At 43.4% G+C, this 26508-nt stretch overlaps 1 protein-coding gene across 8 annotated transcripts in view; it reads left to right on the top strand.

The window, feature by feature from the left end:
* PALM2AKAP2 (PALM2 and AKAP2 fusion) overlaps positions 1–26508 on the top strand; it is a 285217-nt gene that overhangs the window by 20018 nt on the left and 238691 nt on the right. For all 8 annotated transcript variants that reach the window (XM_051642422.1, XM_051642428.1, XM_051642427.1 and 5 more), the window contains one exon: positions 24766–24846. In XM_051642422.1, coding sequence (XP_051498382.1) covers positions 24766–24846 — 81 coding nt within the window. The remainder of the gene's footprint in view (positions 1–24765; positions 24847–26508) is intronic.

Below are 26508 nucleotides of genomic sequence, written 5' to 3'. Positions count from 1 at the left end.
GTGATTCTTCCCTGTGAGGTTCCACCCCAACTCCTCTGTCACCAAAGAGTGGTTTGAATGTTGAGAAAACAGTCACAGGAAGGGTTTCTGACTTTGCCCCCAAGACAATACCGGGTGACACCTGAGTGTTCAGGAAGGGAGATGGAGGTGGTGGGAATGAGTGTCTTAAGTCCCATAGAAGGCACCTCTCCTTTCTGAAATCAGAATAAATTTCAGTCTAGATTCTCTTTGGGCCTTGTAAGGCCTGTTTCATTTCATTTAATAGGGCTCTGGGAAAGGGCAACATGCTCTCTACAAGAAAATTTGGGTAACAGAGTAACTACTGTTTTCTGCACACAGTAACCTGGATTTCTGAGTGTCTTCTGGATATCACTGTAATACAGAATGGTGAAATGGAAGACAGAGAACTTTCAACCATGTAGTGTTTCAAAGCAGTCCCATAGAATGTGGTGCCATCCATGCACTGTAGGATTTGACAGGTACTGCATTGGCAGGGCAGAGGGATGGGCAGAATTTGTGGTAATTTGATTTAACCAAAACAAACAGGGGTGAGATGATACAGCAGAACTCCTCAGATCTGGATTTTATCTGAACAATCAACATCAAAGAGCCTAAGACTCCTTTGTTTGACAGCCTATCACTCAAGTAAGAGAGGTATTACCTGTCACTTCAAATTAGTATTTCCATCCTCAGTGTTCCCCTTCCTCACCAGAATCAGGCAGCACAAGGTCTGTAGCATTAAGGTGGTAAATGCAGAGTGTTGCAATGTGAGTTTCACAGCATTTGGTCACCATTGGGCAGAGAAACTCACCTTCTTGTGTATGCATTTATATCCAGACCCACAAAGGACTGTTAGCTCTTTGTTTCTGCTGAAAATGGTGGGCACATACCACTTAAATCTCAGTGGGGAGTGGAAAGTCTTATAAAAGCTAGATAGTTCTTACACACTGTCACATGTATCTGAGGTGACTGACTACTCACCCAACCTTGGAATACTCGAGGCACAGCCTAAAAATGCCTTTAGCAGCCCTTCTGTTCTTCAGGCTAGCTACCTATGCAGAGCCAGGGTGGGCTGCCCCTTCAGCAAAAGCCTTCCCTGTGCCAGTGTGAGAACTTGGCTGAGGACTCGTGCCATCAGCAACCTTTTCTAGCCACCCATTAGCAAATACTAGTATTTCTTGTTATCACCAGCATAACTTCTCTGCAAGTGCCAAAGAGTTTTACCAGTTTGTAAGTGCTGGACACAGGTGTTGCAGAGTTTGAAGAGCTGTCACAAGGGCATGCAGTGGGGGCACACTGTCCCCAGGTTCACGCTGGGACCTGTTCTCCAGAAGGTACTTCAACCGCATCTGCAGCTCTGGTACATGTTGGAGACTGAGACACAGCAGAGCACAAAAAGATGCAGCGTGCAACATACAGCAGATTTGTCTGTTCGTGGTTGTTTGTTTTTGTGTTGATCCAGATAAGTCACTGCCATTCATAGCTGGCTGGCAGGGTTTTAGAAAACTCCACAAGAAAATCTTTATTATGAATGCACGAACAGCCAAGTGAGCAGCCAGAAAGTGGAGAAGGGAGATGTTTCTGTGAAGAAGAATGTATAGTAGGCAAGGTTTTCTGACTGGGTGGGGGTGAAAAAAAGCCCTATTTGTCCTTTCTAAGAATCCTCAGAAAAGTGAATAAATTATTCTTTGCAGTGCCTTCTATTATTTTGTGCAGCTGCAGGAAAGGGCTGTATAATTTATGTGGTTTTTTGAACTATAATGTGTGGTCTGGTGACTAGACATGGTAAGAGGGCAAGCATTCCTCTCACACCACAGGATTTCAAAGATTCTGACATCTCCTTTTGAAAATAAAAAAATGACTTTATCCAAAAAGTAAAAGCTCATATCTGCTTTTAATCAGATTAAATGTTTTTCTATTCAAAGAAAAATACTTATCTCTGATTAACTCATGATTAGCCATTGTGATGATATGAAATGCAACCATGTCATGTCTCGTGGAATAGCTTAGAAGTAAAAAATTTAATTTGTAATTCCTACAGTGGACCCCACTTGAGTCTTACGGTGTGGTTATCAATAGCTCTTTATTGTCAATCCACCTTATAAGATGGCTAGGTAGCTAATTTATCTGCTGTGCAAGTACCAGGTGATGAAACACAGAGCTGGGGTTGTGGGCTGCATGTCACCCACAGGCCAGTTTGCTCTGCAGGTCTGCTCCAGCAGATCTCCCCTAAGGGGACACAGACTCTGAAACAGTCTGTGAAAGTAGCATCATATCATCCCAGTGAGGTCCACTGGGTCTGGTGAAGAAGTGGCTACCGTCCGTAATGGTTCAGTGTCCCATGTTTTGCATGTTGATGACATTGTGGGTTGGAAATTGTCCCCTTCTAATCAAATTTTGCTTTCCTGTTAGGCAGGAACTGACAGCTGTAAAGAAAGCATGCAAGGCAGGCTAGAGAATCCAACCTCTCATGAGTCACAGCCTGCAGTGAAGATAAAATTTGCTTAATTGTTTATTTTTATTAGGATTAGACTGGAACAGTGATAGAGGAAAAATCAATTGTTCTAAGTCATGGTGTCAGATTGTGATTGCCAGATTATTTCAGAAGGCTTCTGCAAGGAACCAGGAGTAGGCACCTGTTAGCTCACCTGCTGTTACTTTCTCGTCATCACATGAGATTGTTGAATACACTGTCCAAACACTTAAAAGGGACAGTGAAGGGGGGAAACAGCAAGCTCGTGCAATCCCTGCATTGTGCACTGGAAAACCATAGACAGCAGCACATGTGTGTGCTGTAAAGGGCATTCCGTATTTCTTGAACACTGATTTCAGGTCAGTAGGCTCAAACTGCACTTGAGAAGCATTAAATTTTTAACAATGTAAAAAAAAGATAAAAAATATAAAGATGAAACATAAATATAAATAAGAACTTAAAGCAGCCTTTTAAGATCTTTGTAGCTGAACCAAAATGGAGACAAATCTTGTGCAAACATGGTGGAACCAGCAGTGTGCTTGGCTGAGCACAAACAGACATCAGGATTGGAGGAGGATTGGATTAGGATCAGCATTTTCAGGAATACCTCGTGAATTAGTCCTGTTACACAAATGCAACTAAAGATGTGGGAGCAGAGGCATATAGTGAGGTGCTTTGGACCCCTCTGCAGCCCTGAGGAGGTGGCAACACCCAGGTGCTGGACATTGTTTTGGTAGAGTCTCCACAGCAGGTGGAGCAGAAAACCTATTTTCTCCATTAAAACCAATGTGGCTGAGTTGGCACTTGAGCAAGTGCCCCAGTGCATAAACACTGCTGCAGAGTAATACAGCTTCTGGCAAGAAACAAGCAGTTGGAGAGTGGTGATTTCCTGCAACAATGAAGTCCTCTGGACAGTGATATGTGCCTGTGCCTTCATTTGCACTAAGGCATAGGTCTTAAATGTCCATTGCCTTGGAAGGTCAGAACTGAGGTCCTCAGGCATGAAAGTCTTGTGCAAGACATATCTGGAATGTTCTGCATTTATCACATTAATCTTTATGGAAATTTCTGACAAATTCTGCTTTAAAAAATTAGATTTTTTAAATAGATAACTTAAAAAAAAAAAAAAAAAAGATAACTTTGTTCCAGACATGACATACTTGATATGTTTAAAGGGAAGAAGTATTTTCTTTCATTGCTCTGGGGATGGTATCAGTGTATCTCTGTGTAATATGGAGTTCAAATGAGTACTAGAAGATAATGTGCATCCACCACCCACTTCATGAGTACCTTTGCCCAACATAAAGTGAAGAGTCCCCAGACAAAAAAATCTAGCAAGAGAAAAGGATTTAGACAGATTCAAGTGTTAGTTTGACTGGGAACATCTGGAAAACAGAATATAAAGTTCCACAGAATGTCTTTTGATTGATTGCTGGAAATTATTTGCAAAGCTTAACTAGCAAAGGAAGCTTGATATAGAAGATTAGAAAATACCCTGCCTTCAAAGTAGTTTCACTGATTTGTTGCCATTTTTAAGACCTGGGACTTGGGCTGAGTGGCAGAAACTGTTTTTCAGTTACCATTAGTTATAGGGAAGTGTGTTTCATGCACAGGTAGGTGTAAGATAGCTCCTTTGCATAATAACCTTGCAAGAAAAGTTGGTTTTGTCACACTACAGGGTAGTTCAAGATCTTCTGATTCCACGTCTATCCTTAATGCCACTCTCTATAGTGTGTATACATTCAACCTCATGCAGAAAACTTCAGCTGTGTCAATTAAATTCCCAGAAAAAACAGGTTAAAGGAATCTCATTATATGTTTTCATTTGCAAACCAAATAAAAATAAATGGGTTTGATTATTTCAGAATCAATTAATTTAGTTTAAAAGGTCTGTATTTAGAGACATATCCAGGCCTGTGGTGGAAATCAGAAGGTCTACCTGCAAAGCTTTGCTATCCCATTGTTCTGCATGTACAGCAATAGTTGTGTGAAAGGCAGAGAGGAAAATGCTTTTGATTAAGTGTGCAACTTAGTAGCTCATGTGTAACTTCTTCCTATTGGAAGATAAACCAGATGTTTCCCTAAGGAGCTTAGTGGGGTGCAGAGATGGCTATTCTGCCTTTGGAAATTATCAGAAAGCAATTGTTTGTCTTTGGAGTCAAACCACTATCTTCTTCTTGGTACTACAAAGCTCTCAGTTAGGTTTTGGGTTTGTGCTGTGTCTCCAGCACATGCCCATGACATTGATCTCAGAGTCTAATCCGTCTCCAGGCCCTCCCAGCAGAGATGGCAATGGCTTGGCTGCCTTTAGCAGACCCCTGGTTGACCTTAAGTTGAGGGATGAATGTTCCTTGGAATAAACAGTTTGCGAAAGGAGGCTGTTAATAGCGAAACCTCAAAGGCTTTTGCACAACTTCAGAAGGAGGAAGCTGATGCTTTTGACTTTTCCCAGCTTTGAGTCTTCTGGGAGGAATGCAACAAAGGAGCTGTTGACATCTGTGCTTGGAGTGGCTCATGATGGACGCCTGGTGGAAAAAAATTACATTATTTGGTTTCATAGCTGCACTGTCTGAAACATTTTATAGCTGGTAGAATTTGTATTATGTGAGTCCAGTTGGAGAGGCTACTGTATGACCTCAGGAATAGTGCTGAAGTCCAGGTAGCTCAAGGAAGGAGACGCCCAACTTCATCCTAATGCAAAAGTTTAAAATTCTATGCTGCTTCCATTGCAGGAGTGATGATTTTTGTGTCTCAGGAGCTGATTCTGTTCAAGAAATAAAACTGTTACTCACCTGCCAACTCAGACAAACAAAAAATACATGCACAGGAAACTTTCTTTCAGGTTTGATGCAACTGCAATTTTTGGACCATGGCCCCATTTCGAGCAGCAGCTAGACACCTATCTCAGGGAGGCCAGAAGGAGTCACACAAATGTGCAAGAGCTTCCTTAAGTGGGGCAGACAAACAGCAGGGTACTTGTTAAAAGCTTTTGAACATATAATCACCACATCTTACCCCAGCAAATTCTGATTATAATTATAGGAAAAAGGAAATGACAAACAGAGGTATTTGCACAAACGTGCAGGCCAAGAAAAGAGTGAGAGGAGCAAGGATGAAATTGGTGTGCAGCTTTTGGGAGGCTCATGCAAAGGAAGGGGAAGGAGGCAGAGATGAAAAGAAGTAGAGAGCCAGGCTTTGCCATCTTGAGCTTAAGAAAATGACAAGAACACTGGGCTCAAGCCCAGCAAAGTCAAGGGGAAGCTTGCCATTAGCTCCAGCTTGCTTTGCAGCAGGCTTTAATATCCTCATCTTTGCTTCCAAATCCCCATCTGAAATGCTTCTGGCCAGTCCTCAGATTCAGGTTTTGGGGTGTTCCTCTGAGCCTTTTGCCTCTGCATCCCTTGAAAGCAAGGCAGAGTTCTGCCTGCTGTCTTCTGCCTAACAGCCTGTCTCAAAATACACAAGACTGCAGGGAGTTAATGGGTTATTTATTATCATTTTTATGGCCACTGGAGAAAAGGGCCTTTCAGTCCATCCAGCCTGTTGTACCATCCTGATGGTAACGAAAGCATTACTGCATTTCCTCAGTGTGCTACCTTCTAGGGGAATATAGTGCAGCTGTAAACCAGCTGTGCTTCATTTGCGCTCAGGAACAGAGCCCTTTTGTCTGCTTCAAGTGTTATTTGCCATCTTTTCTTTCACCCTTCCTTCCTTCTCCTTCTCCCTCTATTTTTGGCTCTTTACAGGCAAAGTAGTTGATGAAAGACAGACTCACACTTTGAAGTGTGCCATTCACTGGGACTTAGCATCCATCCTGAGAGTATTAAATGTAAGGCAGCTTTTCCTATTTGTCATACGTAGAGAAATGAAGAATGGCTTCTGTTGAGTGGGTACAAAAGGGTGGCTCGTTGCTGCCCTGGCTGCAGTTTTGTTAGAAAGAATGGATTTCTCCCAGAGCTTTCAGCACTCGGTGGAAGCCCTGATCTGTTGACATACTGAAGTGAGCTTGCCAGTCAGCCATGACTGCTCCACAGATTCCACATCTAAAACCAGTTCCACCAGTCACCTAGAGATGCTGTGTTGATCATTGACAAGAGATGCCCCAGTTCTAGCACCTGCAGGGTTTCTCCAGTGTTGCAGAGGAAAAAAAAAAAAAAAAAGCCACATTTCCCATTTTATCCCTAAATCAAGGACAAAGCTGATTCAGACAACAAGCACCTTTTCTAAGGCAAGATACCAAAATGGAAGTATAGATCCTGATTCTTCAAATGCTAGTGAGAAGGTTTGCTGTGAGCATCTGCATCAAGACAGTTGCTCTCTCAGTCAAGTCCAGCATAATTGCCCTCACATTCCAATGTCATCTTTGTTTACAAAAAAACCCCATGGTGTTTGATGCAAGTACTAAAAGAGCAGGAGCAGGTGGACTGTTTGCATGGATCAAAAGAAGGCAGTGACATACTACTTATATTATTCCTTGCTTCCCTAACCCAATGCATAGGGAGCTGCATCCATCCAATAGACAGAAGAATTAATCCATGCCTTAAATGATGTTCCAAGTACAGCATTATAGCCACAAATCCCAAGAGATCTGGTGTAACCCAAATTCCTGGGGTTCAGCTACGGTAAACAGTGAAGTGAGAAATTTTGTGGTGGTTTGTGTCTCTTTTCCTCTGACCTGTGTAATTTTGGCAGAAATGGAAGTAGTGTTGCAGGCTGCCAAGGGACTGCTGTTTTGAGAAGGTTTGTAAGAGTCAAGATTTCTTCCCTGGCTGAACAATTGCTGGGGAGGCAGTGATATTTTGAATGCTAGTGCCATCCAGTGGTCCATAAAGAATGCCATGCAGTACTTCAGTGTCCCCAGGGAACACTGATGTGTGGCATCTTCAGCCAAAGTATGGCCATGCTGAAAACTTGGTCAAAAAAGTGAAAGTCTTGATTTTCTGAGAGGTCCCTTTTTAATAATTATCTGAAGCACTATGAGCATAGGCCTGTGTTCAAAAAGGGGTGCAGTCCTTGGGTGTGTTTTGTTCCAGTTGTGTTCTCTCTGAACAAAGCTGGGTGCTGGAAATCAGCACAGCAGACTTATGGTTGAGTCAGCCTGGAGGTATTTAAAAGACAGACATGGTGCTGAGGAACATCGTTTAGTGGTGGACTTGGCAGTTTTGGGTTAAGGGTTGGACTTGATGATCTTAATGGTCTTTTCCAACCAAAGAAGATCCTGTGGTGCAGACTGTCAGTAATTTTTCTCAGCATTTAAAGCAGATGAGCAGAATTCCTCCCTGATAATATGTAAAAGGAGAAAAAAAAAAATCTGATGATACTGCAGCATGTTATGGGTGGACAGTAACTTTGCAGTTTAGCCAAAGGGCTCTTCTGGCAGCTTCTATGGCATGCATTCACACCTAAGAAGAAAAGGAAGAGAAGTTTATCAGGCCAGTTAATATCTCTGTAAAAAACACAGATAAGACCTTATTCAATTAAGGGAAAAGGAAGTAGAAACCTTCAGGTTACGTATGAACCATTGCTCTGAGTTGCATTATTCAGACAAATACCAAAAAGGAAATTCAATGTAAGTAAAGGAATTATAGTATGGGACATGGGGAAAATTGGCAGGTGCTGTGAAATTTGCCAAATATTGGTCATTGCTTCATTTACTGTTCTTACATGCTTTTCTTAAAGGGTGATAGGAATTTTTCTTCTGTTAGTAAGTTTTAAGAGGATAGGGGGTTGTCCAAAGACTAGGAGGAAGGACAGGTTCAGGAAAAATACTATTTTGAGATATGAGCCACTAAAGAGATGTTTTTAATCCAAGTGCATTTGCCAGTCTTTCTTGTCTGTGCAGGTTTTGCTCTTCAATGTCCTTTTATATCCTCCAACTTACAGTTTCCAAAACCTGGAGGACCTTGAACACAAAAGATTTAACACAAAATAGGCATGTGCTGTGCTGAGCAGAGCAGGACGAGGAATTTTTTCCCTGTGGGAATTTTGGATCAGTCTTTGAGATTGCTGCTGAAAACTGCAGCTCACCAAATGACTTCCAGGAGGAATGTGAGCTGCATGATCTCTAGAAAGCCCAGCTCTGGCCATAGGTAGCTACAGGATGAGGAACAGCCACCTTCCAGTGAAATACAAACCTGAGGCATGAAGCCTGGCAATGGGATTGAAGTGTGGATGAGCACAGTCTCAGAGGCTAGCCCAATTCCTTGATTGTCTCATGCAGAGTAAATTGTTGGTAACAAACAAAAAACATGCACTGCAGAGACCCTTGCCCTGCACTGGCTTGGACATGATGATTCTCATGACATTAGTACAAATAGATTGATTCAGTATTTGTGTCTCTGCTGAGAAGATGGTATCTTTATCAAAACATATTTTGAGTTCTCAGAAGCATGCCAAAAATAGTAGAAGTGCTAAACCAACAGCAAGAAGCAGACTCTTTAGATCATAATTTTATACTCCAATGTAGTGAGCTGCATTGGTTTGTAAAGAATGATGATTTGGGGAGGGTCTTAGAAGAAATTATGCTTGTTGCTTTTATGCATGTATTATATTTGCTAAGGATGAAACACAGTCCCAGCTGCAAGGAACAGCGTCATGTTTGCAGCTCCAAAAGCAGACAAGAAAAGAAATCATGACTCCAGGAATCTCCTCTAAGTTTCCTATTTTAGGAGCTAAAATGCTCCCACTGATTTATCTTTAGAGTTCAAAATCTCTGCACCCTTGACACCTCAGGCTGTGTCTCTCCAGCCATGTTGAAAATAATTCAGCATGGTTCCCAGCAGCTCTTCTCACTTTGTGCAGCTTCCCAAGGTATTAATAGCTTGTGCAAAAAAAGTGTAAGACCCTTCAAGTGCTTTCCCTTACCTTCAGTGTCACAACAGCCTGGCAAAGTATCATCTAGAGCTAACTGACCAGTTGTGCTACAGGGTACACACCTGCTCCAGGGAGGTGACATGGGCTCCAGCTGTTGCTACCAGCCACTGTGCCACAGTAACCTCCTGTAATTCTTGGCTTGATGACTGAGTAATAACAAAGTGTTGTGTTGCATTGCTCTGGATTCTCCCTTGGCTTTCTGCCATTGTAGTAGAAACTCCTGAAGAAAAGGGGAAGATTATGGAGAGAAAACGATATAATCTGTGGGTGGCAACGAAGATCCTGTTGTGTTCCAGCTGCCCATAAGTCTTCTGCACAGTTGCTAATGTCAAATGATTGACTATTTGCTTTGCAGAGTTACTTTAAATAGTTACCTCTATTTCACCAGCAAGGACCACGAGAAAGATGTTTAACATGTTCTGAAGAAAGGGGTGGCATTAGTGAGCGTCTGTGGTTGTGTAGGATTGTTTTGGATCCAGAGAAATGAGCTGGAAATGGTCTTCCTCTTTTCAGAACTGTTGTGGAGTTGATGCTTACCACAGTACCAGCACAGAGCAGATCCTGGACTTGAGGGTAACTGGTGGCAGAGCACTGATCTCCTGTTTGGTTGAAAATCTTCCTTCTATGATGTGTACTTTCTATTCTGTCATTTCTACTTTTTTTTTCCTTCTTTTCACAAAAGTGCCCTGTCAGTGGTGGATTTGAGTAGTTTTGTTCACCACAAGGGTGAGCAGGAAGAGGTTTATTTAAATCACTGTCGGTTTTATTTTCCCCAGAGCCAGATGTTGTGTAGAGATATCTCCAGAAGCTCCTAGATATTGTGATACTTACAGCTTTTCTACCACCTGACAAAAGTAAACTCAAAACTCTTCCTCTTCCCAGGCTCGGTTTTCAGGTTTATGCACTAGCATAAACTGCAAATGGTGTTCTGCCCTATGTAAGAGAAGACTGATGATTTAGGCTTTGTTTTCACTCACAAAAGCTAGATGACAAAAAGGTATGAGTTTGGGTTTTTGGTGAGTGTCAAGGGATCAGGTCTTTTTCTTCCCATCAAATCTATACTGAGAAAGTACGGACACCTGGAGATTAAGTGCTTTCTCCCCTGGTGGAGTGCAGCAATTTTGCCACTGTAGCTGTAAATATTATGAAAGAGCTTTTGATATTAGTGGTTTTTACCAGCACACCATATCCTCCATCCATGCTCCTGAGATTCCATCTTGTAAGCTGTTGTAGGCTGCCTGCTGGCAAAAAGGGGATGCGGGTCTTCCTCTCCCCATCCCTTCCTGGACAGGGAGTTTTGTCCATTAGTTTTTAAGGGGACTGTGGAAAGCACATTTAAAGTACCTTGAAATGAGCAATAACATCTCTGCTTCAGGCTGCATCATTTGCCTTACAGAGCAACCTGCTCAGCAGTGAACTCATTGTGAACTGTCTTCATGCTAGAGCACTTCTGTGAATTGGTCCTTGCTTGAGTGGAGGGATATCTAGGAAACTCCCAGCATTTCAGGGACAGAAGCTTGCAAGTCAGTAGCATCACTACTAACAGCCTTGCCGTGATCTGATTTTAGTGTGAGTGCTCTGTCAAGCAAAACTCAACTTGCTTTAAGAGTTTTGTGCTCTGCCCTCTCTGTGCTATGTAACTAGTCTTACAGCTTGCCAGTTTTCACATTTTAGGTGCCATGACTGTAGTCTGCGGACATGGAAAATTTCTTTCTAGGGGCTGTACAGAAGGGTGATTTTGCAAGCAAGCTGCCCCTTCTTAAGAGTGGATCACAGATTATTTCAGTGGCACAGGAGGCAGATGCTTGCCAGATCAGTGATGGAGTCTGTAAAGTTTATTCTGGTGCACTGGAATAGCATGCACTGCAGATGTGCAAACAGTGACCTCATTCTGTTCATATGAAAGACAATGGGTAAAGAATTTGAAAATCCCAGTGATACTATACTTGAAGTACTGCTGTTTTCTTTAACATTTATACTATTACTTAGAGCTGGGTAGGGTATCAAACTAGTGTCCTTCAACAGAAAAAAGCTTGAATCATACAAAAAAACTGTAAATCCTGAATAGGTCTTTGTGGAAAATCAGTTCTTCCTGCTTTTACAAGCCACCACTTCTGGAATCTTTTCCCCTGACACTTAGAAAACATCCTGATTTCATCAGGGTCCATCTATAGCACTGCGGAATACATTTAGGGTTTAATACAAACACTATGTGCTCTTTCTTGAGCTTACACTGTGCTTTTTTTCACATGCTGAAATGTAACAGGAAGAAAAACCTGGGTACATTCTGGTTGTTTCTTCCTGGAGGAACACTATGCTACATCTCTGCAAGATACTTGTCCAAGTATCAGAGTCACAAAAATCCACAAAATGCCAGGTTTTGATCCATCTGGACTCAGGATTTGGTAATCCATTTAGTTTGTGCAGAAATTTTGCGTGCAGTGGTGAAGTCTGGCCGTAACTTAACAACCCCAGGCAAGAACTAGTACCTCCTTGTGTTAGATTTTGTGTAAATGCAGAACAGAGAGACTGTATCTGCCACAAGGGGATTGCAGACTAAATAAAGTTTCCTGTATCTGACACCAGAACAGTTGGAAGCCCAGTCAGGCTAGCGTGGGTAGTGCTGTCTCTGCCACAGATTTAGAGATCCAAAGAGGCCACCAAAGGAACAGCAGTGAATGGCAGGAGTGGTACTTTCATATTTGCAAATGACCTTACAAAAAGTTAGTATTTTAACACTATACACCCTGTCTGGAGCCCAAGACTGGTTTGCCAAACTCTCCATAAGTAAAAAAAAATAAAGTATCTTTTAACATGAGGCCTCTGAGTCTTCTCCTCATTTGAACTGTTTGGTCCCGTCCCTCCCCCCTGTGTGGGAACTTGCAGCCAAGTCTGGTGCAAACCTGAGCTGTGGGAACTGGCTTTGGTATAGAGCTCAGCAGCTCTGGGCCACTAACATTCAGACCTCTGTGAAAAACCTCCCTTGGATTCCTTCATTGTGAGGAATAACTGAATTACCTATCACAGAGGAGGGGGATTTTTCATTTTTCTTCTGTACCTGGAAATAAATGCCCAGCACTCTTCCAAGGCTCTCCTGTCATCCCTGGAAAGTCGTTGGGAATGTCTTTTCATAGTGGACCAAGGGTGTTGGTTTTATGTCCCCTCCTGCAGGTCCCTGAAATGACAAGCAGGTCAGTTCTGTGCAGCATCAGGCCCAAGCCTGTCCCTGTGCCCCTTTTGGGCTCTGCAGTCATTCAGATTTTCAGATACCAGCACAGCCATCAAACTGCTATTAGCTTTGTGTGGAAGATTTAAGTAGCTCAGTGGAGAGCCAGTGGTTTTACTGAAAGCATGAAAAGGTGAAAAACACTGGGTGTTCCTCAGCAAAGCTGGTTTTACCTTAAGTTTGAAGCAAATGAAAATATGAGGTTTGATTCTTGCCTAACTCTGGCAAATGTCCCCTAGTAGGCAGGTGAGTAGATGTTGTTGTGCCTCTATCTCTCTCTCTTCTTTTTCTTCTGGTTAAAAAAAAACAAAGGAACAATATGAACACTCCACCAATGTAACAGAGTGTCTCTGAGGAGGTTTGTCAGTAACGTGCCCAGAAATTACATACCTGTGTTCCCTAATCTGGCAGAGTCAGTTCTGCTAAGGCAAAGCCAGCATTGCTCCAGAAGCTGGGGGGCAGCACCAAGGGTAGATCCCATTATATGTAGTTTATAGAGCAAGAGCTTTTTGCTCCCCAAATGTATCACCATTCTGTTAAATGCAGGGATCATACACAATGGTGGTTGATTCAGTTTAACACAGATGTGGAGCAAATACCATGTTGAATTCACTTACCCTAGGGTATGAGTGGCCAGTGTTTGAATTTATGTGGTGCTTTCCATCTCTCTTGGCCAACATCCTTCAAACACCTTTTGCCTGTTGAGCATGTTTCTTAAGGTCTTTCCATTTAAAAGGCCAGAGATCTCCCTTCTGGATGTCTGTCAGTCTAAAGAGAGGCAGCAGGGAGAGGCAGTGGGATGGGCTCCTCAAAGCTGCTGCTCTGCTGTGCTACAGCTTCAGTGGTGCAGCTTGCCCAGGAGATCAGACCTTCACTTCTACAGGCTCCTGCAGGGGATCAAAATGTACATATCATATAAATTACTGCAGCCTGCCCACAAGCTGTATTTTGCATCTTGAACCCGGAGCTTAGTAAAAAGAAATACACATTTCATGCAGACCTGAATGAAAACAGGTCCTTCACCAGTAACTCTTGCAGGCATGTGCAGAGCAGCAGGTTGAAGACAGCAGTATATGATGATTATTCACTGACTTTCTGTTGCCTAAATCCCTGAAAGTGACTAAGCTACCTATCTTCAAAAGATAACAGCTGAAGGAAGAGGAATAAACCTCCTGGGGCAGCCACAGAGAAGGATCTAACCTCTTTTGAGGAAGCTCAGGTGTGCATAATAGTATGTCTGGGTAGAGGAATGATAGGAGGATAAAAAAATTTGTCATGTGGGAGAGAACACATCTGCAGTTGCATTCTCTCCCTCCTTCAGCTTCTGGGAGGAATTGCTGCAGAGATGCACTTAAAAGCTAACAGAAGAGCAGACCTGACAGAAATGCTCATGGAAGGAGGAGAGAAACAGTTTCAAAATCTGAAGTTACAGAATATTAAGACCTCCTTAGTGCAGAGGTCCCCAGAAGGCCTATGCAATGACAGAAGTTGCACAGGAGCAGTTAAACAGTACCCATGAGGCATGCTTTTTGGGTTTGGGAGAAGAGTTTGTGTTGCTCTGACTGAAGTTCAGAGATGGGCAGTAAGAGGCAGTAATAGATTCACATCCCTGGTGCTTCTTCTAGTACCTGCATGTTTGGGGTTTCTTGCGCACCATTTACTGTTTAATAAGCCATTCAGATTATTCACAGTTCTATAAACTTAGGTGTGCCAGCTAAGCATGAAATTCACCTAAACTCTGCAGCCATTGTTGCTTCAACCCCCACCCCTTGCACCTGTGCAGACAAACCTGCACAAACCGTGCAGCAGTCGTGGGTCGCTGAGATCATCTCGAAGCTGTGAATTCATGGGTCTTACAGCAGGGATGCAGATCACAGAGAAATGCAGGCAGTTTGCTGAAGGGGGCTGGAGCCTTCAACAGCACAGCAGAAATTTGCCCATTTGTAAATGGATCTGTGTTCTGGAGCCAGGCATCAAAGCTAACCCACCCCTCGAGAGCCAAGCAGGCACGTGCCGCAGGCTTTGTGTGCTTACCCGTTCCCCCTGTCTTAAGGCCACACGCTGGTGGGAAACTGCCATGGGGTCCGTTCATGTTGCAGGGAGCAGGGTGGTCTCTGCCTTTGATGGTGCAGAGAGAAGGCTAGCAGATGAATTTGTTATGCAATCCATAGCATAATGTTCCAGCTGTTCCTGTTCACGAAGAAAGTATTGGGATGCCTGACCTAAAGGAATGACATAGCAGCAATATCTCCTGCATACTGCTAAGGTTCAGGGTTGAGGCATGTGATTCTACACCTGTCAGATTAAATAAGCTTTCCAGAAGTAAGCTGGTTGCAGAAGAAGCCAGCTCTTTTATGTGCTGCGTAGGCAAGATGCCAAGGTCAAGGCTGGGTAGGATTTTTAACATACCTAGATTACACAGTGAGCATGCCTTTTTGCCAGGCACATAGATGTATCCACCCTCTCAGTCATGATCATGTTCATCATTTATGGTCTCTGGTCTCTCTGTGGTCTCTCATTGGAGTAATGTAACTCCCCCAATGCAAAGAGGAGAAGGCAAAGATAGCATGTCCAGCAGATCCATCAGGCTCCAGGACTCAGCAGGGAGTTGCCCCTAACTGAAGAGGGGCACTGGTGCCCTCTCAGACCTGTGTGGGTCTTCACAGAGTACGAACGTACAGGATCTTCAAGGCTGGTCAAAAAGCAGGAGGAACTTGGTCCCTTACAGCCTCTTCAGAAATAAAGGGAGACCTAGCCAGAACAGTGATTGGTGAACTGGTGCATCATCTTTTACCATTACTGCTTAGAAAGAATGTTGGAAGGTGGCAAGTCTCAGGCTCTTGATTACACTCCCCTGTGTTTGTAGGGAAGTCTCTTCCCTGCTTTCTTTTCCATATAAAACAAGACAGTCTTTCTCTTCCTGAATGCAGAGGTTAGGACTCAAACACACCAGTGACTGCAACTTGGATCAGCAGACCCCTGGACATCAGATGCTGTGAGTGTCCTTAGTTCACAGCCAGCATTAGACAAAAGCTTTAAAAAAGGGTTTTGAGCTAATAACAGATGACAAGAAGTGCTTTCCAGCAGTGGAGCAGCCCTGTCCAGTCAGTCAGCTGCTGAGCAGAGCCCTGTGACCCCGGGAGATCCAACGTGGTGCCACGCAGGTCAGCACCGAAAGCCTCAGTGTCAGCAGGCACACTGCCACCCTCACAAGCAGAGGGAGGAAGCCTCAGTAAAAGCACTTTTATGTGGGGCACTGAGAATCTGAAATAATTGGCTAATCCAGCCAGGTTGTAAGGATTGAAACACAAAGCCCAGCTCTGTATGTTAATTCTTTCATTTGGGTCTTTTCTACCATGATGTTGAAAATGACAAGCAAAAAGCTGGATGTGATTCAAGTACCAGAAATAGAACTGGTGTCATCCCTATGGGTCCTGCCCGTTGCTCAGCCAGACCAGTTGATTCCCTTTCCACTGCAGAAAATCTAGTTTCTTCTTCCTGCTTAAGATGCTGTGTCCTGGAAAAGTTTTAAGTTTCTTGAAGTGGAGATGTCTCTCATATATGCAATTAAATGGGATAGAGAGGGGAAACAAAATCTGCTGAAATCACTTTCTTGTTGATTCTGATCTAAGTTCTCACCAAGTGAAAAATAAGTCATAGAGACCCTCATGAGGCACTTACTGAGGGGGAAACCAGCATAAGGAAGCACAGCTTGAGCTTGGATGCCTTGACTTAAAAACTTAGTGATTTATTTTTCATTTCCTAGCACTGAATGAGAAATTCCTTAATGGTTGTCATAGTATTACAGTCAGAATCTGCTTTGTAGGTGAAGATCAGCCTTGTATAGGTGTTTTTCTGCAAAGTCAGTAGCATGCTGCAGTTAGAGATGTTTCTCCAAACTTTACAGTGTCTCATTTGGCAGCGCAATTGATATTTAAAGAGTGTGTGGAGCATGAGGGTAAAAAAGAAACACACACTTTTCTTTGGATCTGTGGAAATGTGATTAAGTCCATACCAACTAAATCCTTTCTTTCAAACTATTACTAGCTAGATTACGACTACCTTCTTTCAGGTTGTGCTGGTTTTCTAGAGGAGACGGGAGACATTTTAGAGGCTGTCAGCATCTGAAGGGAAGCAACTACTGTGGGGCTCAGCCTATGCCCAGTTTCATTTGAGACTTGGGAGGAAAGAAGGAAAGTCAACTAAACCTTTTGGTACTTTAAGGACTCATGGTGGTGGCCTGGTCAAAAATGCATGTGTTGTGTTGGACCTGAGACACTGCTCCAAGTCACCCAGTAGCATTCAGTGGAAGGAGGATATTGCAGGTAAAATCTTGTTTGCATTGAAATGAGGATGACTGCTCCATCAAAGTGGGAATTTCCCCACAGGGCATCACAGGAATCACATTTTTTTCCTAAAATAATTTTACTTCATTATCTCAAGGAGACATTTTTCCATTGTGTCCCCTTTCAAAAATGGTAATGAGGAAGTTTTTCAAAAGGAAATTTCTTCCCGCGTTCATCTCTTTTCATTTAGATCTGCTGTTCTGGGAGCAGTGCCATCCTTTTATTTGTTGTTTGAGATGCATGGTGATTTTAATTAAGCAGTCATTGTCTGTGTGCGTCGTGATGGTTGCATTCAGTGAGCAGGAAACTATAATTATAAACATGCAGGGCAGCTGAAGTTTTTGCTGCGACCCTTAGCTGATTGTTGTCTTTGCCAGAGAGGATCCTTTCTCCCCTTGAACAGCTTTGTCCAGCATAGTTTCAGGTATGACCTTGGAAGAGGACTGGTGATAATCATGAAATGTTTATATTCAGAAGCCCTGAGCAGGAGTTAATCCTGCAGGATGACTATTACTCTTCTTCTACTTGAACCTGAAGTTGAGTTGCAGGCAATAAGCACATGGAAAAAGAGGGGCTCTATTTACTTTAGCAGGTCAGCACAGGAGAAACCCGGCCTTTAACAACGTGCAAGGGTAGCTCAAGTGTTAGATGAAACGGAGAAAGTTAATTTTGCCAGTGTGTTTTCCCCATCTGAGCAAGAACAGTTGCTCTGCATGCAAGGGACAAAACCAGCAAGAAAGGGGCTGCAGACCAGAAAGGTTTGCTCCTTTACTGTGAGAACTTAAACTGGCTAAAGAGACCTGTATCTCTTTATCACTTTCAAAACCACCTTAGTCTTGAACATAAGCAGATAACTTCTCTGACACTCACTACTAGAGGAAACAGATAGAAGAGTGCAATGAAAGCTAGTGTATTTCTGACCTTAAGGCATTTCCTTTCTTCACCCTGAGTTTTTAGCTCTCTGCAAGTGATTCTGCCCTCCCCTTAATAGGAGCCCACTCAATATAGGAGAAACAAAGCATTTCTGTAACTTGAAGGCTCTGCCACTTACTCCCTCACCAGGGTCTGCCTCTGTGAATTAAGTCTGTTGTGTCCAAAACCAACATGCCAAGGCATTTCTTCCACGCTGTGGCAAGCTGTCTGTTTAATGGGAATCAACCCTTGTGACAACAATCTCCAGTTTAAACCAGTTTTATGAGAGAGGAGGTGAAGGGCATACCTGATCATTAACTTTTCACCTTGTCTCCAGTCTCTCCTTTGCTTCCTGCTGTGCATACAGCCGTGGAAAGAGCAAGCATGAGGAAGGGAGCTAAACCCAGACCTAATCTTTTAAGTGGGTTTCACCTGCTCCCTGCAGACATTTATCTGCTACACTTGTGCAATTGGGAACTCCTGTTGTTCATTCTTAAGTAATCCAACGTAAAATTTGCTTTGTTCAGGCATGGACAGGGTCCAGTAAGGTGAGCCACCAAAGTCCTAGGCACTTAGGGCATTTGAAAAAATGAATCTGTGCTTTAGGTTATAAGCCTTCTTGCACTGGCAGACCTTAAATGAAAAAGGGTGGTACCTTCTTAGATCCTGCATAGGAGCACAGAGTGCAGTTTCCATGAGTTCAGAAGCTGGTTTCAAGCATACAGAGACAGGGAAATTGTCCTTGGCTCATGTTTTAAGCGAAACAAAGCTTAGCCAGGGACAGGGACAGGTTTCAGGGACAGGGATGGAGAGGGTATTGCAGAAAAATGCCTAAGGGAGTAAAGCCAATAATACCTGATGTGTATTTGGTGTTGATGGTGTTAACTGCAGAGATGTATGGATCTCGGAACTTAAGGGCATAGCCTTGGGTTCTGCTGGAAGCAGGGTAGGAAAGGAGCTACAGGAGGAGTAATTTCCCATAATCTGAAACTACACGTATTTCCCAGTGCTCCAAACAGCAGAGGCTGTGTGGCTACCCATGGCAAGATTTTCACTGAGCACAGTCATGCTGGTGCATATGCTGATCTCGTTAGAGACACTTGGCAGGATTATGGGCTCCACCTTCTTGTCCTGGCAGCAAATAATGAAAGTGAGCACTGATGATCCAAAAGGAGCAGGCATCTTGCCATCGACCTTTGAGGTGTGTTTGTTCTGCTGTAACAGTGTCTCTGCTTTGGGTCTGCATCCTGCCTCTCCTGATTCTGCTTACAACAGCAGAAAATGTTTAGAAAAGCATTTAGCAAAGTGTTGCCTGTACTGGGCTGCATCACTGCAACTGGTAGGGATGGCTGCTGTCAGGAGAGTTTACTGCTCTTCAAACACGACAGGAAAATACAAGAATTAACCAGACAGGAATGAACTGGGGACAAGGGGGAAGGAGAGAAGAAAATTAGCCTCCTATTTTTCTTAATATTTTAATTCCTATGACCCATTACTGCTGAACCTCAAAAGAGGAAATAAATTTGCAGACTTGATTTCACTACTGAGAGATGTAAAGTCATCAGAGGGAAGATGGTCCTTTAAACTACCACCCTGTTGAACGTTTCAGTTTCCATGAGGAGTGATTTCTTGGGACTATGCTAATTGTTTAAATCCTTAGCAGAACCCAGATGCTCCTTTTCCCCCAGAGTTCTGTATGTTCCTGAACTGGCAACAGAAAAACAAGTTGTCAAAGGCTTTTTTGCTTGTTTGTTTGTCTCCTTACTTGCTGCCCTAAAAATCTGTGAGCTTTAAATAAACACGGAATAGTATCTGCCAACTGTGCAAGGGTGGAGAAAACAATGTCTTTCTGAGGAAATGTACACGATTCTTTGAAGACAACTCTGCAACTGTTTTCCTTGCTTTGAAGCAGACTCTAGTTTTCCTGTGCCATTTCTGAGTGCATTTGTTTTGCACCGCTCACCTTATTCCACCCACTCCCTCTTGGTGGGCTGGGCACTTGCTTGGCATGCAGGATGAAACCAATGAGAAACCTCTACACTGAAACTACTGGTGGTAACTCCTCAAGTGGCATGCTGCCCATCTTCTTGAGAGTCACAAGATCCCCATCATTTTTCTGTTGCTGAGCTAGGGACCACCATGTTCTTCTGCATACCTACACCATAAGCCTTAGCCTGCCATCAGATCTGGGCATGAATGTTTCCAGTGAGGTCAATAAAAAAGCATTTAGATTCTGTGCTGCTCCATGGAGTGCTTTCTGCACATGTCTGAACTGGTTTTAAACCAAGTAAATCAGGTGCTTCTGCCAGTGCAAGGGGAGCATGGGGCTTTACCAAGGCTTTACTGCACCATGCCTTCAGAGGTGAATGCTTCTCTGCTGACAGTTATGACTCTGTGAGCTGAATAATCTCTCTATTACTCCCCATGCTGTGCAGGCAGATTTCTAAACAAGACCGAAAATGATTTTGTGATGGGAAATTGAAGTATTCCACAATTACAGTGTCAGAGAGAAGCATTTTAGTAAAACTTGTTTTTTTCCAAGGTCTTCTATTTGCCTTGTGGTTGTTGTTTTCTTCACTGGCTTGTGGCTGTTTGGGTTTTTTTTACTGAAACAGTTTGACAAGTCTGACACTAAACTGCAGGTTATTTTGATCAAATGTAACACATGATTCAGACAAAAATCCTGCACCCCTTCTCTGCAGAAGGAAAAATCAGAGGTGTTAGGATGAGCATGAAAGAAGGACAAGCATGCAAAAACTTTGCAAACACCCTCAAAAACATCTGTGGTCCAGGCACTTCCTGAACCAGACATAATTTAGGAATACCTCAAAGTATTCCTGACTGTCCCCAGGCTCCTCCAGGACCCCCATCACCTTCTAGCACTCACAGCGTCCTGAGAGAGGGATTTCCACAGCAGATCCATGCCTTGGCTTCAGAACTGCCCTGCCCAGTTCCACTTGATGCCAGTTTCTTTCTTGCAGGGCAAGACAGAGGAAGCAATAGATGCCCACTGTCTCCATACCACACTCATTATTTTGCAAAGCTCCATCTAGTCATCCCAATACCCCTCTCTCTTCAAAGTGGATGAGGTCTTACAAATTATATTATATACTTAGGTTTTAGCAATAGGAAAGTCACATTGGCTACCTTTAGTGCTAATAAGCAATTGCTTCCTTTCAAAATCAGGATTCTTGGAAAAGGAAATTAATTTATGTTTTTAATGTTGCACATCCATATGTGAATGCCTGAGTACAAATCTCGTTTTTTCATTGAACGGATTTCAGGGTGTCAGTAACCTTGCCATTTGGCCTGTGTTCTTTTCCCATCATCTGAGTCTGTGAGAAAAAAATCAAGTACTTTCACTTTCCCCTCTGCCTGGTATTTTTGATGAAGGGAGAAATGTAAGGTTTAAATCTTATTTTACTCACTAATACCCCAAATATTCAGAACTTCCTGTGCATACCTTCCAAACGGTTCTCCTCTCCCGCTTTGGAGAGGTGAACACCCATAATAGTCATCTGTATTCTTATAAAAGAAGCACATCCCAGCTAGGTAGAAATCTTTTATTTTGAACTTTCACAGTAAAACTGGCTTCAGTGCCTGTTTTCTCCACCTCTTCTCAACCTAGTTTCTAGAATCCCTTAACTTCTTGAAAACAAACAAACAAAAACCAAGACCTCACATGGTGTCCACGGCAGGGAGTGTGTGTGTCTGTGTGTCTGTGTGTCTATGTGTCCGTGTCCGTGTCTGTGTCTCTGTGTGTCTCTGTGTGTCTCTGTGTGTGTCTGTGTGTCCATGTCTCTGTGTGTCCGTGTCTGTGTCTGTGTGTGTCTCTGTGTGTCTCTGTGTGTCTCTGTGTGTCTGTGTCTGTGTCTGTGTGTGTCCAACAACCCAGCCAACAGTTGTAACTACCTCCTTCACAAGGTCCAGGCACTGTACACGATCCAGTCATCCTGTATGTACCTGAGTATCCTCATGTAAGCTGATGAACAGAGTAATGGGGAACACTTACTGGCTTCAACACAGAACAGTGACTTAACAAATGTTCGTGTATAAGCCTGTGCTTTACACTCCAGTGTTTTCCGGAAATTAAGACCCTGCTTAAGTCAGGGCTGCTTTCATCTGCTGAATGTCTAAATCCGTGACATTCTGATTTTGGTGGGATTTTTGTCAACCAGTCCCGTCTTCTCCCACATTTTTTCATAACATACCTATATAAACCAGGAACACATACAGTAACTACCTTCAGTGACTGGGAGAAACCTAAACTAAATGTGATCTGATGACCTGAAGGTGAAATGTCCTGATAGAAAATTACCAATGCTGCACTTCACCCAATCTTCAGAGGAAAAAACATAACTTCTGCTGTCATATGTCTTGAGCCATAGCTGTGATACAAAAAAAATCCAAGGGCAGAGGCGTGCACTCAGGCTGACTGAAAGCCAGTGAAATGGAAATGTGAGCGATATTCCAATTTAAGTCCACAGAAGCTCACTAGTTAGTAAGTAGTTCAAGTATTTTAGTGCCTGCTGTGTTGCTGCCTACAGGGAAAATACTCTTAAGTGCTTTCCCTTTCTCACAAAAAAAATAAGTTTCCATCCATGTTTTATAAGCCTGTCTTGTCACATCCATTATACAGCATGACACAACCAGCCAGAGGAGATACTGTGGTGATTTCTGTCATTTGCTTTAGTGAGAAGGTTTTTGTGAAGGGTAGAACACATCCATACATATATACAGAGATACATATATCTATAAACATATGTATGTGTGTATATACATACATATAAATGTAGGTCAGTGAACTGTGAAGAGGTGGGTGCCTTATGCTGGCCTGTGGAGTGTCAGATGTGGGGTGTTAATGCCTACATATGTGAAATCCAAACATTCTGTTATCTGGCTGGCTTGGCACAAACAGGGCAGAACAGAATTATCCTTATTCTCAGAATATTAAGCCATTAACTGGAACAGCTTTTAGAACTTCTTTATTCCGGTCCATAGCTGATCAGCTATTTGAGGAAATAGCAAACAACAACTTCTGTTTTTCATTCTCCAAAGTACACTGCTAATATCACAGAATGAAGAAAATGGCAGGAGAGATCCCTGAACAACACTGGAGGCTTTTAACCCCTGAGTCATCCAATATCCTGTTCAATTCAAAAATGCAATGGGAAGATGGTGATTGGAGGAGTGATAGGAGGGATGTCCCACAGACTATCAATTTTGTATAAGGAAGGATTTTTAAAGATGCAGACATGAATTTGGTATGTGTGTGTGTGCACAAACACAAACTATCTTCTGCAGGCACAGAGCAGTGAGATGTCAAGTTTTCAGCTGAAGACAGGCACTGTTTGTATTTTTGTTCAGCAGTAGTATTCTTACATACTTCAGACAGTGGGACATGTGTGTGTGTGTGTAGATGCAGATAAGCATAAGCAATCACCATGTGTATTAGACAACAGCTCAACATGTGCATCATTTGACTGCTTTGCCTCTTCTGGGTTCACTACTCCAGCCCTGCCATCACCATTCTGATGTCTCACTCTTGGCAGAAGTAGTCTAGACAATTATCTAGCTCCATATTTTGCTTTGTTTTGAATGAGCCTGGCATAAAACAAATGAATAAATAAATGTTCCCTGATCTTCCTTGTAAATGTAATGCTTTCACTCAGAATGCCCTGGCTTGAGGTACAGTATAAACACAATTTCTGCATAAGCAGTATCTTACCATATGCCTCTTAATGATAAGGCATGAAGGTTTGAAATCCCTGGGAAATGGAGAATTCCCACAGCATCAGTAGGGTACCTAGAAATGAGACAGAAAAAATGCTTTAGGGACTTCCCAAATGTCTTCAAACCTAATGCTACAGCTACTAAAATATTTAAATAACAAAAACATGCTTTCTCAGGTCGGGAGTAAAAAACAGTGCTTCCAGTAAAAACTGAGGCTGGCACGCTTATTTGAATGCCTCTCATTTACCACTCAGTATTTCTGTCTTGTTTACAAAATCTAAAATGAGCCAAGACCCCTGGGAGAGAGAACGTGACCTGGACTGGGGATGGGTGAGGAGAGATGCTCCCCACAAGGTGGCAAAAGGCAAACAGTTGATCCTTTAGAAGAGAAAGGTGTTGCAGGGGAGGAGAACAGGTTGTTCTTCTCTTGAAACACCTGAGAAGGTTTGCTGCCTGCTGAAGGGAGCAGCCTGGGCATGGACAAGTGGCCATGGTCGTGAAGGTCACCATGAAAACCCTCTGCTGTGGAAACGACCGTGCTGTCCTTGGCACCGCGCGCTCAGCCCAGCTTCTGGGAGCCAGTAAGGGCCAGCTGCTAGCGTGTGGTGGTGGCTTGAATTTTAAACAAAGCCAGCTGAGGGGTTATCCATGCCATTTGCTTTGCAGGTAAACCCCATGCAATCTGGCTAAAGCACCTTCTCCCCCTAGAGCCCTGGGAAATCCTTCCCACCAACCTCACCAGGGAAAAACATGGTCTGCAACCTGCCTCCATCTCCCGTGGTGCCACCCACCCCTGTCGTGTCACCTCACTGTCACACAATTCCACCATGCAATCTGTGGTTTTGGCCCAGTGTCTGAAATGCAAAAGCACATCTTTGTCCCTTTAACTTCTCTCTCAGCTGTTATGCCTGTTTTTCCCCTCCTCTGGGACTGTGCACTCTGTTGCTGCTCTGGCTGCTGGGAGCGAGCGAGGAGAATTTCTCCTGCTGGTGAGCAACCAGCTAGTCTGGAGCTGGCGTCTTCCCAGGACGCTGCTGTTTGCTTTCCAGCAGGCAGAGGAGCAGGTGAAATGGGACTGGTGACATCTGTACAGATGTGTTTGACTGCTTACATGCTCTTGCGAATCTGCTACCCTTAAAACCTCTGTTTCTCTGATGAGATCTCTCTCTCTCTCTCTCTCTCTCTCAAATTATTTTTCCAAGGAGAAAAGGAAGAGGCAGACAGAAATAGAAGGCAAGAGACAACAGCTTGAGGACCAGATACTTCAGCTGCAGCATTTCAAGGTAAGGGACTGATGCCAGAAGCGATGAATTGACTAAATCTGTTCATTATTAGACATGCAGATCACACGTCTGGAAGCTAGGAAGAGCACGCTCCGACATGAAGCAGCTTTCACTGCCGGAGCCTGTCTCTTGCAGTGATCCTGTCCTGCCTGCTTTTCATTCTGTGTGTTCCATGCACAGGACTGTGCTGCAGAAACAGCTTGGGAGCACGGAGCTGGGAGGGTGTGAGCGCAGGCAGCACAGCAGTGCCGCTATTATTAAGTACTGTTATTTATTATACATAATGATAAGACACCAATTGCTGTGGATGGGGTGTTCACTGCATGGCTTCAGGGAGCACTTTCTGCCTGCCAAGCTGCATTGGATTTTTCTGGTGCCTGTCATTAGGTTTTGTGTGTGTGTGTGTGTGTGTGTGTGTGTGTGTGGTGTGTTGCACAGGGGATGCTAGTTAACATGCGTGTGTGTGGCTGTGAAGCTTTAATTGTAGGATGAAGTTATTGGGCATATGTAGCATAATAAAATGGGCATATATGCACATTCAGGGAGGGTGCTGATGCAGATGTGTGTGTCTACATGGAGAGATGCCTTAGTATTTACCAGGGTGCTGAGCAGCCCTAGTCCCTGTTGGACTCCATGACAGATGCAGATAGCACCGTTTGAAAGCCGTCCTGGTTATTTCTCTCATTCGTCCTTCCTGTCAGTGGCAGAGTTTGTCTTTACATTTGCATAGCAAAGAGAGAACAAAAACGTATGTGTGATCTTTTTGTAACCAGTGCACTTGTGTGGGGCACATCTCATTGGGCTAGTTTGGTGGGGAGTCTGAGGAATTTCAGGGATTAAAACGTTTGAGAAAGATGATCAGGACTAGACAGTTTGTCCTTGCAGCAACAGAGCTGAGGTGTGTTTTTAAAAACAAGATATTTATGTTGCTTGTGCAATAGTACATGTGTGTATGTGAACAGTGCACCTGCATGGGGAGATGGTGTGCAGAATATCTTCCCTGCCCACCCCTGCACTCAGAGACCAGGCTTCACCTTATACTGAAGAAAGGACCCTCCTCCTCTTTCTCCACGGTCCTGCTGTCATGCTCTGTAAACTATTCCTCATTTTTCTGGTAAGCATGATGCAGTTAAGCCCAAGTGATTGATTGCAGCCTACACAAGTGCTCCATCAGGTTCACCAAGAACCTGTGGATGTCAGACATTCTCGTAGGTGTTACCAGTCCATGATGTGATTGCATTTCAGGAGGTGCCATTTGGTTCAGGCTGACATTGACTGCAGGCGAGGCAGAATTTCCTCCAACGCCCATAGGTTGATAGGACAGTAAGATGCCTTCCCAGTGCCTTCATGATGCTTGCTTTTTTTCTTTTTGCTGCAAAGCTGAAGACTTCCTTTATCACATTAACTGTTTCCAGGCTAACTGATTTGTGCTTTTTCATGAAATTCTTTAAGCAGAGCCTTTAGAAAGCCGATTCTTGCAATTCTCTGCTTCATCTGATTATTTTGATATAGCTGTTGCTAAACTGAATTTTATCATCATCCACAGGGAAAAAGTAAAACCTCTCAAGGTGGTGCAGTGGGGTCAGCCCCTCGGCTGGTGTAACCTGTCACTGATTTCAGCCGGGCTACACAGATTGACACTCGGGGAGGTTCAGTCTCACT

The sequence above is a fragment of the Apus apus genome, chromosome Z, assembly GCF_020740795.1.
Source record: "Apus apus isolate bApuApu2 chromosome Z, bApuApu2.pri.cur, whole genome shotgun sequence".
In the NCBI taxonomy this organism is placed as follows: Eukaryota; Metazoa; Chordata; class Aves; order Apodiformes; family Apodidae; genus Apus; species Apus apus.
This window is presented reverse-complemented; position numbering and strand designations above follow the sequence as displayed.